Source organism: Myotis nattereri, assembly GCF_964212035.1.
Source record: "Myotis nattereri genome assembly, chromosome: 13".
In the NCBI taxonomy this organism is placed as follows: domain Eukaryota; kingdom Metazoa; phylum Chordata; class Mammalia; order Chiroptera; family Vespertilionidae; genus Myotis; species Myotis nattereri.
In genome coordinates this window covers 28,117,026-28,132,113 of record NC_138088.1, presented here as the reverse complement: position 1 = coordinate 28,132,113, position 15,088 = coordinate 28,117,026, and the positions used below count along the sequence as shown (strand labels likewise).

Sequence of the window (15,088 nt, the reverse complement as noted above, 5' to 3'; positions counted from 1 at the left end):
CTTCCTCTCTCTCTAAAATCAATTTTAGAAAAACATATCCTCAGGTGAGGATTAAAAAAATAAAACTATCATTGGCTACCAAGACATGTACCTCTGACTCTACTGTTTCTTACGTAAGAAAACAATGATTGGACGAGGAGAGATAAAACAAAGATCTTTTATATACATAGATCACGGACACGAATAATAGGGTGGTGAAGACCTAGTGGTTTGGGTAGGGGCTGGGCAGAGGGAGTAAAAGCGGAGGGGAGGGGGGTGGGTAGGAGACATCTGTAATACTGTCAACAATAAAATAAAAAATGATTAAGCTTTTTTTTAAAAAAAAAAATGATTGCTACACTGCAGCACCAGCAGGCAGCCAGCGTCTCTCTGCCAGGAAAGGACGGATCAGGGTGTTCTTATGAGTGGCCTGAACAGATGTCACTTGAGAGGCTCTCATCCGTCAACCAGGTAGTACTCTAATGTCAAAGAAAACTCTCCCTCATTCTGTCCACAATTAGAGATTCTGTCCTTTAGGTCACTGATAGGTTCTTAACAAAATGCAAATGAAAAAAGGTTAAAGGAAAAATAAAAACATAATTTAAAAGCTTTTAAAATTTTAATTCCTAGGAACACTAGTGATAGTAAGGTTCCTTGAGGGGAAAAGGGGGGATCAGTGTTTGAAAATAGCATTATAATTAATTAGTAGATAACAACCGATGGCAGAATGTGAAAACAAGACAGACCCAAGATGGGAACTCCATTTAGGATGGGTCCTGGGTTGGCCAATGAAAAGAGAGCTGTCCCTCATACAGAATGGTACTGAAAAGGAAGGACAGAAAAGCCAACGCATCTCTTCACATAACCCATGCTCTTATTTTAAACCCCATAGTCCTTACCCGGTATTTCTTTTCTTGTTCAAATTTTTCTTCAAATTTCCGAATTTTCCTCTTGAGGCTCTGGATGTGCTTGGTGAGCTGGGCAATGGTCTGGGGCTCCTTGCCACCACTACAGCTGCACCGTGAAGAACTTCGGGGCCTGCAGTGATCACAGGGAGGGGGAGAATAATCAAAACCAATGGTCTTCCAGTAAATACCGCTGCTGATCTACAAACCACGCTTCCTGGATTACCAGAGAAGTCCAGAAGGCAGTTCATTTTTTGATGAGTCTGCCATGGCATCTGCTCATCAATGGAGGCCTCTGATCACAGCACTCCATTATGGGAAAATGTCACCAGGGATTTAAACGTACAATGTCAGAATATTAGCCCTGGAAATGCATTTCCTAAAGCTTGGAGGAGACTGATCTAAAATTAAGAAGAGACAGCCCTATTGTAGCATTATCTTCAACAGAGTGCATGAGCCACGCCTACCAACATTTTCAGGGAAGATTTAGGTGCGTAGCTAACATTTCTTGACATAACAGAGCCTTTGTGAATCGGATGAAAGGAATGGGCCTCCTCTTCAGAAAATGCATCCAACCTCTCACATGACACACATAATAACAGTAATTCACTAACTCCCTCAAGTCTATCAATATACAGTCCATGGCCCCAGGTTTGAATAAATTCATGAATAGCAACAGAAGTTATTAAGGAGATACTAGAGATTTTCTGCAGGTATTTTAGCCAAGGGAATCTCATTTTAGCTCTGAATCAAAATTATTTGTGGAACTTAAATGAAAAAGGAAAGAACACGCAGTTCCACACTTTTTCTTGGGGCTGGGCAGCTATTTTAAGCTCCCACTTAAGGAGAAATTGGGGTGGACAACTAAACATTGCTACAGTCCATCCACGGAAGCCACTGGTGGATGTGGAAAGAATACTGAACTCATGAAGACTGATATTCCTGATATTTGCACATACATATACATACCTAGGACTCTAGTCATTTCACCAAAAATGTTCAAATGGGCAAGCCCTGGGGTGGCCTGTATATCATGACCATTTCCTCCTGAGGTAATAAGGCCTGAAATAGCATTCCCAGCTGGAAAGTACACAGATATTTGCCATTTACTGTTCAGGTCTCACAGCTGCATTTGGTAGGCACGTTTGCACTATTTCAGACACACTTCATTTGATTTGTACATGTAGTATTTAAAAAACTGCATGAAATGAAGACAAGAACAAAACAAGGTTTGCTCACATCATAAACTGCTGAGTGCTGGGTGGAGAAGGGGCTGATTCAGGGTCTAAGTTGAATCTCTGGCTTTGGCTGAAGATGGAGCATCGCGGTGACAGCAGTGGGTTGTCACCATCAGTGATGTGACAGAGCAGCCGGCTGGTCCCCATAGGCTGGAGGTCTTCCGGTGCACTGTCCGCTCCATTCTGCCCATCTCTGTGGACTGGCGCAGGGTCTGAGGACACAAGGTAAGTCAAGACTCAGAAGGGAGAGAGGGCTTGAGACTGTCATATTCCTAACTAAGGGTCATCAACAGCCATTATGTCGTGCTTCTTTGTTATTTCTTCCTTCTGGGGATATGAAGGCTTTCAAAACACTGTCCTGTTTGTTCTCACAGAGCCATGATAAAAACAATTGTGTACAAAGCCACCAGTTACAACAAGATGGAAACACAAATTATTTCAGTATGAGTAATAGAATCAGCGTAGCCCAAACTACGAACATCCTCTATTTCATATTATCTATAATAATAAAGGCATAATATGCTAATTAGACCAGATGACCTTCCGGACGAAGCTGGGGCTATGAGGGAAGCCCGAATACCAGGTGCCTGCCAGTGGCCGGAGGGAAGCCCGGGTCCAGAGGGAAGCCAGTGCCAGTAGCTGGGTGAAGGAAGGCCTACTCTTGCACGAATTTCATGCATCGGGCCTCTAGTTTGTATTATCTTGAAGGATGAATTACAAAATGTTTAGTGAAAGAAAAAACAACAACAATAAAATGAAGCTGGAACAAAAGATGATAGATTAGGAGGAAGAAAACAGGTAACACAATTGCCAGTGAAGGAAGAGAGAGAAGACAAAAAAAAGGAAGAGAGGAGTCCCCAGACAGAAATGTATTCCAGCAGTCATTAAAATGATGGAGAACTCTGCTTATCAACATGGACTAATGTTCAAAATATGCTAACATGAAAAACACAGATTCCAAAACAAAACAGGAATATATATATATATATATATATATATATATATATATATATATATTTGGGTGTAGAAATAAATGCACTGAAAGATCAAAGAAGCTACACAGCACCTACAAAGTGTGGTGAAATTCTAATGATTCTGTTTCTTCAAAATTTTAGGAAACATTTCATTTTGGATAAAAACAAAACCAAGAACAAAACCTTCTCCAAACACTCTCTGTGCTTAGACAGCCCCGTGCCTGAATTCTCACTGTAATTATTCATTCCCTTTTTAAATGAGCTCATTAGCTCCCCACCCAAGGGTCGGTCTAGATGTGGAAGTCAGGGCAAGCAAAATGAGGAACATTAGGACATGAGTCTCTCCCTCACAGGGCTCTGTACAGAGTTATTCAGGAAGCAACCCAAAACCAGCTCTTTCTCAGTTATACCCAGCAAATCAGTCAGGACAACCCAAGGCTTTCTCTTACTCTTACTACCCCAAAGAAAGAGGAAAACCAAGATTATCTGGGTGATAACCAGAATCTGAAAATACTGATAATCCACTTTTCCAAAATAAACACTGATCACAATTTGGTACCAGGTGAATCTTAGCCAGGTTTAGGACGACTTGTGTTCTGTGGAGCCTGAAATGCAATTTGCTTTGTGTCAGCATCAAAGGTCTGATTAGGTTCTTGTGTGTGTTTCCAGTTGGTGTCTTCCCTGTTGGACTGCAGACCATAAGGGTGATTGACACCTCCTAGTGTGCCTTTGAAGCTCACTGACAGCACTTCTGTCAGTGGCTGAGGCTGGTCAGAACTGGATAGGATGAAGGCTGGGGAAGAGTTGGAGGTAGATGGATGCCAAGGCCCAGACCCACAGGCAAGGAGTGCTGCTGTGACTGACACAGCTCACCACAGGCAACACTCTTGCTAAGAATAATTTACTCAAAAACAGTGTGGTTCTGGCAGGAGCCCTAAGGAATTACTAATCAATAAATCACAGCATACACTAACAATCACCTTCAAAACCCAGGAGGCATATGGGTTCCTTTCCCAAATCCTTTTCTTAAACCAACAGGCTTAAACCATCTAAAAAGAAATAGATTTTATTCATATTACCTGTTTCTGTAGTATCTTTTGATGATAATGACGGGGAAGAAAATAATCTTTAGCAAGTACCTGGAACTGGCATGTTTTCATTGAAATGGGAAAGGTCTGAGGCCTTCAACCCTTCAGCTCAGCTGTGACCACCCAACCCCTGCCTCTCCCCAACCCCCTACCTCCCCCCTCCTCTCCCCCTCCCCCCCCCCCCCCCCCCCCGTTAAAACTCACAAGAGTCTCTTGGTACTGTTTTCTAATGCCACATGGGGGTACTTGGGTTGCCAGCCATATGACTGAGGTGGAGGCAAGAAAAGAGCTCAGCTACTAAAACCCAGATTCCCAAGATGTAACTTCATAGAATCACAGATTACTATGAATGGCTCTTTTAACTGCACTGCAATAGTAGCTGTAAACCTCCACTTACATGGCATCTGCCTCCTCAGGGTGCGCAAACAATTTACCAGTGCTGCCTAATTAGCATCCTGATCCTCAGGCCCCTACCTCACCACAGACAGAAGCAGTGAGCCAGAAAGGTCTCAAAGTGACCAGTTGAAAACCAACAGAGTCAAAAACTCGTCATTTGGAATCATCTCAGGCCTTTGTCAAAACTTCCCATTGGAGCTGAGAAAGCTTGATGAAATCAGCTGGTGCATGTTCACGTGTGCGCTTGCGCAGACAGAATCACTGCGCTCCTCGTTCCGGAGAGGCCAGAGCAGATGCAGAGCCAGCCATCGCTGCTGCCATCTGGGAGCAGAGCCCAGGCCACCACGGAGACTCGTCCCCAACAGAAGCTGATGGCAGTATTAACTCGGGTGGCTGCTGACGGTTCCCTGGGGGCACATGAATTTTCCTTCCCAAGGAAGGGCCAGCTTGGCCAGGGCCCGTGGTGTGATGCAGGGTGGTTTAGAGGGAGGGGCCGGGGAACCAGGAGTCACGGTGTGTCTTGCTCTCTCACGGGGCTCCAGCGGGGTCACCGACCTCCTTCGGTGTCCTGGTTCAGCCCCGTACAGGGCTGTAATAGAAAAGGAGGCCTGCTTTGCACCAGTATCTGGCCTATAGTTAACAGTACTGTATTGTACATTTTAAAAGTTGTTAAAAATGTAGATGCCATGTATGTGTTCTTACAACAATAAAAAAATGCTTTTTCTTCTTTTTCCTGCTTTGTATTTTCTAAAATTTCTGTAACAAAAAGTCAATTTTATAGGGAGGAAAAAATAATAAAATATTAAAATTTTTTAAAAGGTAAATAAGCCTTCTTGAGAAAAGAAGTGAGAAACCACCGCAGAGGGGGCACAATAGAGGGCAAGGATAGTTTGAATCCCATGTCTACGACTTGTTGAGAGACTTCACAAATAATGGACCTTTTTGAACCTCAATTTTTATACCTGTAAAATTAGGAGAATAATGGCATCTGCCTCAAAAGACTGAGAATGAAATGAAACTATCTTCCACAAATTTTTGCTATATCACATAAGTCGTTTTACTATATATATATATATATATATATATATATATATATATACACACACACATATATACACATACATATATAGTAAAAAATACATGTTATATACATATAAAGTTATATATTTATTATGTATTTTAGATAGATTAATTTCAAACTACAGATTTTTAAAATTTCAGCTTCATCCTAGGTCACAATGGCCAAGAAATCATGAATTTGATGTGCTAGTTACATTATATTCTACCAATACACATTAAAATAAATTCCTATCAAAACTAATAATGTTCACCCATGCATCCTTTGTATACCTATGTTTTTGGTGAAACATTGAAATAGGGCACAGAAACTGCTAAAAAAATATGTGACCATAAGAACTATCATTTTAATAATATCATCAAAGTAAGAAAACTGAATATTACCTTCTCTTATTGAACAACAACTATGCCCTGTAGGAGTCTCTATGGGATTAATATTTGAAATGAGAACCAACATGCCCCTCAGCATACTGTCCTTCTACCAGTTCTTATTTATAAATTAGAGGCCTGGTGCACAAAATTCATGCACTCGGGAGGGGGTTGTCCCTCAGCCTGGCCTGCGCCATCTCAGGGTCCAGGAGCCCTCGGAGGATGTCCAACTGACAGTTTAGGGGAGCGGGCCTAAACTGTCAGTCAGACATCCTTAGCACTGCCACAGAGGCTGGAGAGGCTCCCCACCACCGCTGCTGCACTCGCCAGTGGTAAGCCCGGCTCAGGGCTTCTGGTTCAGCAGCGCTCCCCTTGTGGGAGCGCACTGACCAACATAAGCATCTGCCCCCAGGTCGTCAGTGCATGTCATAGCAACCGATTGTTCTGCCATTGGGTCGATTTGCATATTGGCCCTTTATTATATAGGATAAGAATAATAATCATATATACTATTTATGAAGTGACTCTCTATGTCCTCCAACTTCTCATAAGAGTTTTTGCATGTATTTAATTTTCATAACAGCCACATGAGACTGGTAGTAATACGATCTCCATTCTAAATGCAATAGGGAAAGTGGTGTGACTGTGGTAAGTTCATTCAGGAAGGGTTTGACTAGTGCCCGTGGTAGAAGACTCCATACCTCTAACCCTGGGAGCCAAGGAGTGTGTCTGACAGCTCACTCACTGAGCCATTGGGAACATAGAGAAGTAATTATCATTAGTGTGAAGGCCAAGAGACCACTTCTGATCTGGCTGCAACCCCAGGCAGAAGCAGATGCTGTATTACAGCTGTTAAATGAGTTAGTCATACTTAAAAAAATCTCTTTCTAATGTACATTTTTAAAGCCTTTCAATATTTAAGTAAACCTCTATCTGCAACCCCTTGAGATGGATTGTTGAGATCTGAGTAATAAATTAGTCATTGTCTTGTGGATTTGTTAATTTGTACTCTTGGGTTTGCTCATCATGGTGCTCACAAGTAGCATTCAGGTACTTTCCAAAATGTCAAACACCAACCTTTGCTGGTTTTAAAAGCCAAATGAGCCCAAAGCATGACTCTAATGAGGATCCAGCATCAGAGTTCCCAGCCAGCCTCACACAGAGCGCCACCAAGACAAAACACAAAATAACCCAAAACATCTGATGGAAACACAAGAGGTTGGTTTTGGGGTATGTTGAACTTGAGTGCCTAAAGGCAGTAGGGGTTAAATACAGGGTCATTAGAGAGAACACAGGTAAGCCTGAAGTCACCCCAATAAGTAACCCTGGGGAAACTGATGAGCTCTTTTGCTCAGAGGCCACTGAGAGAGGAGAAGTGCCATCTCCAAGGTCAGGGTGGACAGATGAGGAGGGGGTTCCGGGTTAGTGAGGCTGACCAAGTAGAGTGGTGGGAGGCTGGCACTTCAAGCAGGCTCCTGTGTGCCAGCAGAAACATCATGGAGCTAGAGGCCTGGGAAATTTGCCACCCTGAAAGCAGGGCTGGGCTTTACAACACGCACCCTGTAGGTAGATTCCAAGAGGCAGTTTTCCACCATGGACAAAAGCATAGGCTATGCACTCAGAAACACCTAGACTGAAACCCCAGTTTTACCATTTACCTAGGACACATTACTCAATCTTTTTCAAACACAGTTTTCCCATCTGTATAAAGGGAATTCATTCATTCAACAAATGCTTATTGGCCATCTGCTATATGCCAACTCCTGTTTGAGGTGAGAATGACAACATCTACCTCATAAATTATTGGATTAAAAAAAAGGGCATCTCAAGTGCTTAGGACAGTGCCTAAGGGAAGGGCGCATAAATGATCCATCAATAAATGTTCATTGTTCTTTTGTACTTAATGGTGGTATCTTTTATATAGTTAGAACTCAGGAGGGGAGCCTGCCAGGGGAGGGAAAGATGAGTTCATTTCTGGATGCTTTGAGTTAAGCATTTGGGGTTAACCAGTTGGAGGTGCCCAGTAGGCCCTGGATATGTGTGGGTATGGAGCACAGGAGACAGAGCCTTACTGGGTTCAAGGTCAGAACACACTTCCCCAAAACCCATTTTTAGAGTGGGGTGAGGCAGTGGGCCTCATTTTCATTTTGAAGGAGCCAATGTACTGATTTCAATTAAAATGAACAGGCAATAGATTAGGGAACTGGGTTAGTTGAGCAATGAGAAATTCCAAAATCCTTCCTAAAAACCAGAAAGCTGAATGGACCAAGAAGCTTTGGCTCAGATTTAAACTTATTCCTTGCCTCTGCATTTCTGGTTACAATCTTGTAATTAAATTTCCATCAGTAAACACAGATCCAGGTTTTGTTTTTTTTGAGCAGTTCTGAAGGTAAGTTTAATCCAACCGCTCCTGTTTCCTAGAGAATTATAGGAGAATAATTTTGGAATTTTTTTTTCTTGAGTCACTATTACACCTAACATACAACACTTTTTACCAAGTAAACATAACATTTAAATCTTAGAAATGCATAAATACATAAACCTTGAGGGCATATTGTAACTGATTACTTTCACAATCCAGTAGTAACTTACATACACTTTGATAAAAGACTTTCAAAGTTTTTTTTTAGTATTTTCATTGCCTCAGTGGTAAAAATAAGGATAAATAACCTCCAAAGGCCCAAACAAAGGAAAATCACATTGTTATTTGCATAGCATATTGTTTACAATATTGTTTTGGAAGGTGTCAACAGTTTGAACTCACACAAGTTTTGCAGGATGATAACAATATGCAATAACTAAGTATCTAGATACAATTCAATAATTATCTTAACTATGCTTAAATTTCACACCATAATCAGCTTAGCATAGGGAACTCCCAAAGGAAAAAGCAAGGAGGCAGTGACGACCCCTGGATGGCATGGAGACAGAGGAAGGCAGAGGCCAGGGCGTGGGTGAGGAAGAGCATCAGCCAGAAAGCTGTGGAGTGAGAACGAGGAGGAGAACAGAGACACCATGGTGGTGGGGGTGGCCGGAGAAAGGTGAGGCAGGGTGACAGAGCCGAGTCTGCTCTGAGGAAACATGCAGTGGAACTGACTTCCAGCCTGTAGAAGACTGGTCTTCAGATGTTCGTGACTTCTACCCTAAATCAGAACCGTACTGCGGGCTGCGGAAACATGACTCACGCTGAGGGCAGGTGGGAACACTCCTGTCCCAGCGGGATGGGGAAGAAATCCATCCTTCGCATTATTCTGTAGAACATCTCAGGCAGGGATAATTCATATTTTTAGTGGCAATTTCTATACTGCACCAAACCAAATGCCCAACTTGGGGAGGAAACGAAGAAACAATCTTGTAGACAAACCTACCAAGCTACTAGCTGAATCTTTTCCATTTCCTCTGATTAGTCAAGACTTATTCCTTTGCCTCTATGCACACTGTCAAAGAATGACTGAGAATTAAGCAAGGGAGTGGCCTATGAACAGTGTCTGATCTCTAAAAACATCTTTTTTTGCTCCCTGTTACACAGAAGTGGAGCCACATGCTCAGTCTACAGAGCTCTGCCTGGGCTGCGAGGCCAGGAAAAGAGTGCACATCACCACTGACAGTGTCCGAGATTCGGACCGCCCTCTTGGGGAACAGAAAGCTGGGTGTTGTGATGCTGATCACTGTTCAGCCTAAAGGACCCCGGGTCTTCTAGTTGACTCGTGCACACTGATCACCTCAGTGGGTCCAAGTAATAAAAATGTGCTTTTAAGATAACAAGAGCCATTTTCAAAGGAAAGTTTTCATTTATGAGCTGATGTACTTTGCAGAAGGAAACTGCAATATACAAAACAAACAGGAAGTCTGCTGAAGGAAATTCCAACTTTCCATGGGGGCTGGATCTATACTGGGCTCCCACACCAGTCAGATGAGAGCAGTCAAAAAAAATTGGATCCCTGCCCCACACAGACAGAGCCACAGAAAAGTTAAGATTCTTGGGGAACTGAAGAGACAGGAGAGGTTGTCCACCGTGAACCAGCAGGGCGGGGCTGGGGGCATGGCCAGAGGATCTAGGTATGGTCAGACACCGAGGATCTAGGCGTGCCATCTGGTCACACCCAGATTGTACTCTTCATAAGTGTGGAAGGAAGAATGACCAGCAAGAAAGGTTTAAAATGACTCTAATATATGGGAAATTATGTGCAGGGAAATTGGGTATGTGAGAATTCTCTGTACTGTCTGCACAATTTTTAAAAATCATAAAACTGATCTTAAAAATAAAATCTACTAATATTTTAAAAATGACTATAAGCCTGTTTGTTATGCTTGGGCTGACATGCCACTTGCTCACTGTTGTTATGTCCTGGGCCAGGCAAGCCTTGTCACTCAGAATCCTCCTGTGTAAAGGGTTGTAGTGAGGAAAATGGAAAAATGTGTGTTACCATAGTCCTTGCCTGCCTTAAAAACCGAATTTAAAAAAAAAAATTTAAATAATCATGTAGAAGTTTCAGCTGTAGAACTGATGTTTTCCTTCCCTCCAAGGCAATTACAGAAACAGCTCCAGAGAATTATATTGTCATCTATGAATTTTGAAATCACTTAAAAATACTTTGTTTGGAAAACAAGTGGTTAACACATTGCGTACCGCATAGAAATCTCTAAGACATACGCCAGGGATCAGATGTTTTTGGGCAAACTGCATGTTACTTAAATCATAATGCACTTTAGGTGTTGTTTTTCAATAATTATAACATTTTTATTTACAAAAACAATTAAACAATTAAAGTTCCTAGTACTTTTTTAACGTATGGTACTGCGTAAAACATTTTCCTCTATGAAGAGGGACCAAACAAAATTTACATAAGTATCTAGATCCGCTCCTTTTTCCATGGGTGTGAAAACGAGAACACTCATGAGCAGTCCTTAACAGATGGCGCGTGAAACACGAGAAAACTCCTGAGCGGACGAAATGTGTTTAATATGAAGTTCCCTCTTTCAGAGACTACGAAGCATCAGAGAAAAAAATTATTAACAGTAAAGATCTTTCCAGCCAAGTTATGTCATAGTTTTATCACAGGATAGATTTTATGGTAATAAATGTAGTTTCAACTGTAATAGAGGTAATTATTCAGCCATCACCTGTATAGATCATTGCTGTTAGAAATACCTTTTGCTTAAGGGAGACAGTATAATGTCAATCATATGCAAACTCTGGAGGGGACCTAGGGAATGAAGAGTATTAATAGCATATAGACACCTTGAAAGTAGTTGGAAATTATGATAGAGTAGATATTTAAAGACAAATGTAAGCAGTATCAACTGGAGGAAAGGCAACCTAAGCTCTGACTATTGCAAAAATGCCCAGCTTTTAAAATAATGAAAGCTGACATTTATTGAGCATTTACCATGGGGGATATGCTAAGAGCCTCATACACATTTAACTACATCATTCTCACAACAGTCCTAAGAAGTAGATACTATCCTTTTCCCATTTTAAAGAAAAGGAAACTGAAGCAGAGAGAGATCAAATAACCTTTCCAAGATCACCCAACCTGTACATCAAATTCTACAAAGATCTGTTTCTGAACAAGGCAGAACCAAAAAATATAATTTACTTGAGCTTTCAAGAAATCTATGACATGGGGGAAAAAGGAGACATATGTACTACTATTTGTAATACTTTAAACAATAAAATTAAATTAAAAAAAGAAATCTATTGCAGTTTTCCATATCAGACGTTGTTTAAAAACAAAATCAAATGATGATTGGGCTAAATGTTCTGCAATGGATACAAAATCTACTTAACAATATGCAGCAAAGCACAGGGATGAATTCGTATCTTTATGTTGAACAGGTCAGTACTAACACTTGCAAATGGATCCTGGAATAATCTTATTTTTACATTTCAGAAATGACATGAAAGAGGAAGTTGAGCCATGAGTTTGAGTCTGTAGATGATGTTGATATTTTTCAAAGAGTAGAATGCTAAGAAACCACAGAAAAAGTCCACAGACCATGAGGAGGCTTAACAATACAGATAACCTACACTGTGGGCCAGCAGGCAACCTAGCTGCAGAAAACGAATCTATGTGCTCTTAAAAAACAATAAGCACTAAACTATTAATGTGATAGAAAATAGGATTTTTTTTGGAGATCTTATGGAATATACAGATATAACAAAAAAGTCAAGAAAATAGTGAAAATCTCTAGGAAGAGTTTGGAAAAAATCCAACAAACATAATTACTTTGTAATCTTATATAATAAAGAGGTAATATGCAAATTAACCCTCACGCCCTCAGAAGATGGCTGCCTATGACCAGGCTGGCAGAGGGGTTAGTGTGGGATGACCAAATGACTGAATAAGCAGGCTGTGTGGGGCAACCAGGTCGGCAGGGGGATTAGTGAGGGACGACCAAACGACTGAGCAGCAGGCTGCGTGGGGTGACTAGGCCAGTGGGGGGACAGTGAGGGATGACCAGGCCAGCAGAGGGGGGCAATTGGAGGCGACCAGGCTGGCGGGGGGGGGGGAGCAGTAAGGGGTGACCAGGCTGACGGGGGGGGGTAGTTAGGAGTGACCAGGCCAGCAGGAAGAGGGCAGTGGGGGGGGGCAGTTAGGGGCAACCAGGCCAGCAGGGGGGAGAGTTAGGGGAAATTAGGCTGGCATGCAGAGGCAGTGAGGGGCAATCAGGCTGGCAGGGGAGGTGGGGGCAGTTAGGGGTGACCAGGCAGGCAGGCAGGTGAGCAATTAGGAGCCAGCAGACCAGGATTGTGAGAGGGATGTCCGACTGCCGTTTAGGCCTGATCCCTGGGATCAGTCAGACATCCCCCAAGGGGTCTCGGGTTAGAGAGGGTGCAGACTGGGCTGATGACCGCCACCCCCCCCTGCACAAATTTTGTGCACCAGGCCTCTAGTTCTTTTATAAAACATCCCAAGCCAATATTGTTTTTTAGGTATCCATTTCTTGTTATGAAGATCATTGTAGTTTCACATAAAATTTTTAAGAAATAAATCCCTTGTAAACTTTGCCCAATTTCCCCCAATAGTAAAAGTGTAATACCTGTGCCCATATGCACAAATAAGATTCTGTTTAACTCCACCTGGAATACATGGTGCAGGTCGGGTAAATGCATATCAGAAAGGCATAGGGGCCTAGAGATAGTTTAGACCAGAGAAACTGAAATTACAATGGTACAGAGGGGCTGTAACAGGTTAACCAACTACAAATCTAGGTCTCTTTTGTCTGACAAAACAAAATCAGGGATGGATAAAGAAAAAATAAATTCCCAAACATGTGAGATATGTAGAGAATGCATAGGCTGACTACAGGCTTTTCAAATTCTAGAATATCAGAACTATGGGGACTTAACATTTAGGCTGGATGGCAAAGATCATAGTGTAAAGCACCTAGACCAGAAGTTCTCAACCTTGGCTGCACATTAGAATCACCTGGGAATCTTTTTAAAATCTTGATTTCTGGGCCTCATCCTCCAGAAATTCTGTTTCTTTGTTACGAATGTTGTGGCCTCATCCCATAACAAAGAAACAGAATTTCCGGAGGATGAGGCCCAGAAATCAGGATTTTAAAAAGATTCCCAGGTGATTCTAATGTACAGCCAAGGTTGAGAACCACTGACTTAGACTATGGAGTCCGAATGAGGAAGGCCCCATTCATTGCCTTTCCTCCCAACCCCTACACTCGGCAGCTGTGGGACCAGCAAGTTGCATTAACTCTTCAAGTTTACTTGCTCATCGTGCATTTGGGGATAATAATGGCACCTACCTCATAGAATTTTTAGCTAACGCTGATGTTATTAATTTAAAATCTTTTAAAGTAGTTTCTAAGCCTTGAAACTATTGAGATTTTAGACCAGATAGTTCTCTGCTGGAGCAGTGGGGGTGGTGAGGGGTCCTGTGCCTTGTAGGATGTTCAGTAGCATCCCTGACCTCTGCCCACTGGATGCCAATAGCACCCACCCTCCAACTGTGACACCAAAAGTGTATCTACAGATTGTCAAACATCCCCAAGAATATTGGGGGGAAATCAGCGCTGGTCAATGTTTTGAAAACCACTGCTTTTAAAGAAACCAATTTAAGACATAAAGATGAAAGACTAGTTTCCACAGTGCAAGCCGTATTTTAGTTAAAGCAATCAGTAGTACATATCCTATCTAATAAAAGAGAAACATGGTAATTGGCGTACGACTGCTACCCTTCCCATTGGCTAATCAGGGCGATATGCAAATTAACTGCCAGCCAAGATGGCGGCCGCCAGCCAGGCAGCTTGAAACTAACATGAGGCTTGCTTGCTTCAGTGACAGAGGACTCCAACGTTCCCTGCCTGCCGCTGCAGGCCTCTGAGCTGTCAGTTTGAAACATAGTTACAAAAATAGAAGCTAAACAAAACCCCAGAAACCAGCTTTCAGCTAGCCGGGATCTCAGACCTGGAGTTGATACAGAGTTTCGATTGTAGAACCTAAACAAACCAGATACCTGCTTTCAGGAGCGGAAGCCTAAGAGCTGGAGCCTCAGAGCTAAAGCTGGCTCAGAATAAAAATTAAAAAAAAGAAAAAAAGGAGCAGTTGGGAGCTTCAGTCACAGCCTGAAAACAGCCCTCAGCCCCTCACCCAGACTGGCCAGGCACCCCAATGGGGACCCCCACCCTGAAGGGTGTGTGACCAGCTGCAAACAGCCATCATCCCCTCATCCAGGCTGGCCAGGCACCCCAGTGGGGACCCCCACCCTGATCCGGGACACCCTTCAGGGCAAACCAGCCAGCCCCCACCCATGCACCAGGCCTCTAGTCTGTATAGTAAAAGGGTAATATGCCTCCCAGCACCGGGATCAGCGGAGCCGCGAGGTCTCCCAGCACCAGGATCAGCATGACAGGGGGCAGCGCCCAAACCCCCTGATCGCCCTGTGGCTCTGTGTGTGACAGGGGGCGGTGCCACAACCTCCCTATCCGCCCTGCTCTGTTCCTGACAGGGGAAGGCGCCCCAACCCCCTGATCAGCCCTGCTCTGTGCCTGATAGGGGGGAGCTCCCCAACCTCCTGATCGCCCTGCGGCTCTGTGTGTGA

The 15,088-nt window shown here is 42.9% G+C and overlaps 1 protein-coding gene across 2 annotated transcripts in view; it reads right to left on the bottom strand.

Moving 5' to 3' along the window:
• Positions 1-15,088, bottom strand: part of FAM13C (family with sequence similarity 13 member C) — a 127,070-nt gene that overhangs the window by 18,861 nt on the left and 93,121 nt on the right. For both annotated transcript variants that reach the window (XM_081104472.1, XM_081104471.1), the window contains 2 exons: positions 2,124-2,334; positions 879-1,017 (listed from right to left, as the gene is read on the bottom strand). In XM_081104472.1, the coding sequence (XP_080960598.1) occupies positions 879-1,017; positions 2,124-2,334 (350 nt within the window). The remainder of the gene's footprint in view (positions 1-878; positions 1,018-2,123; positions 2,335-15,088) is intronic.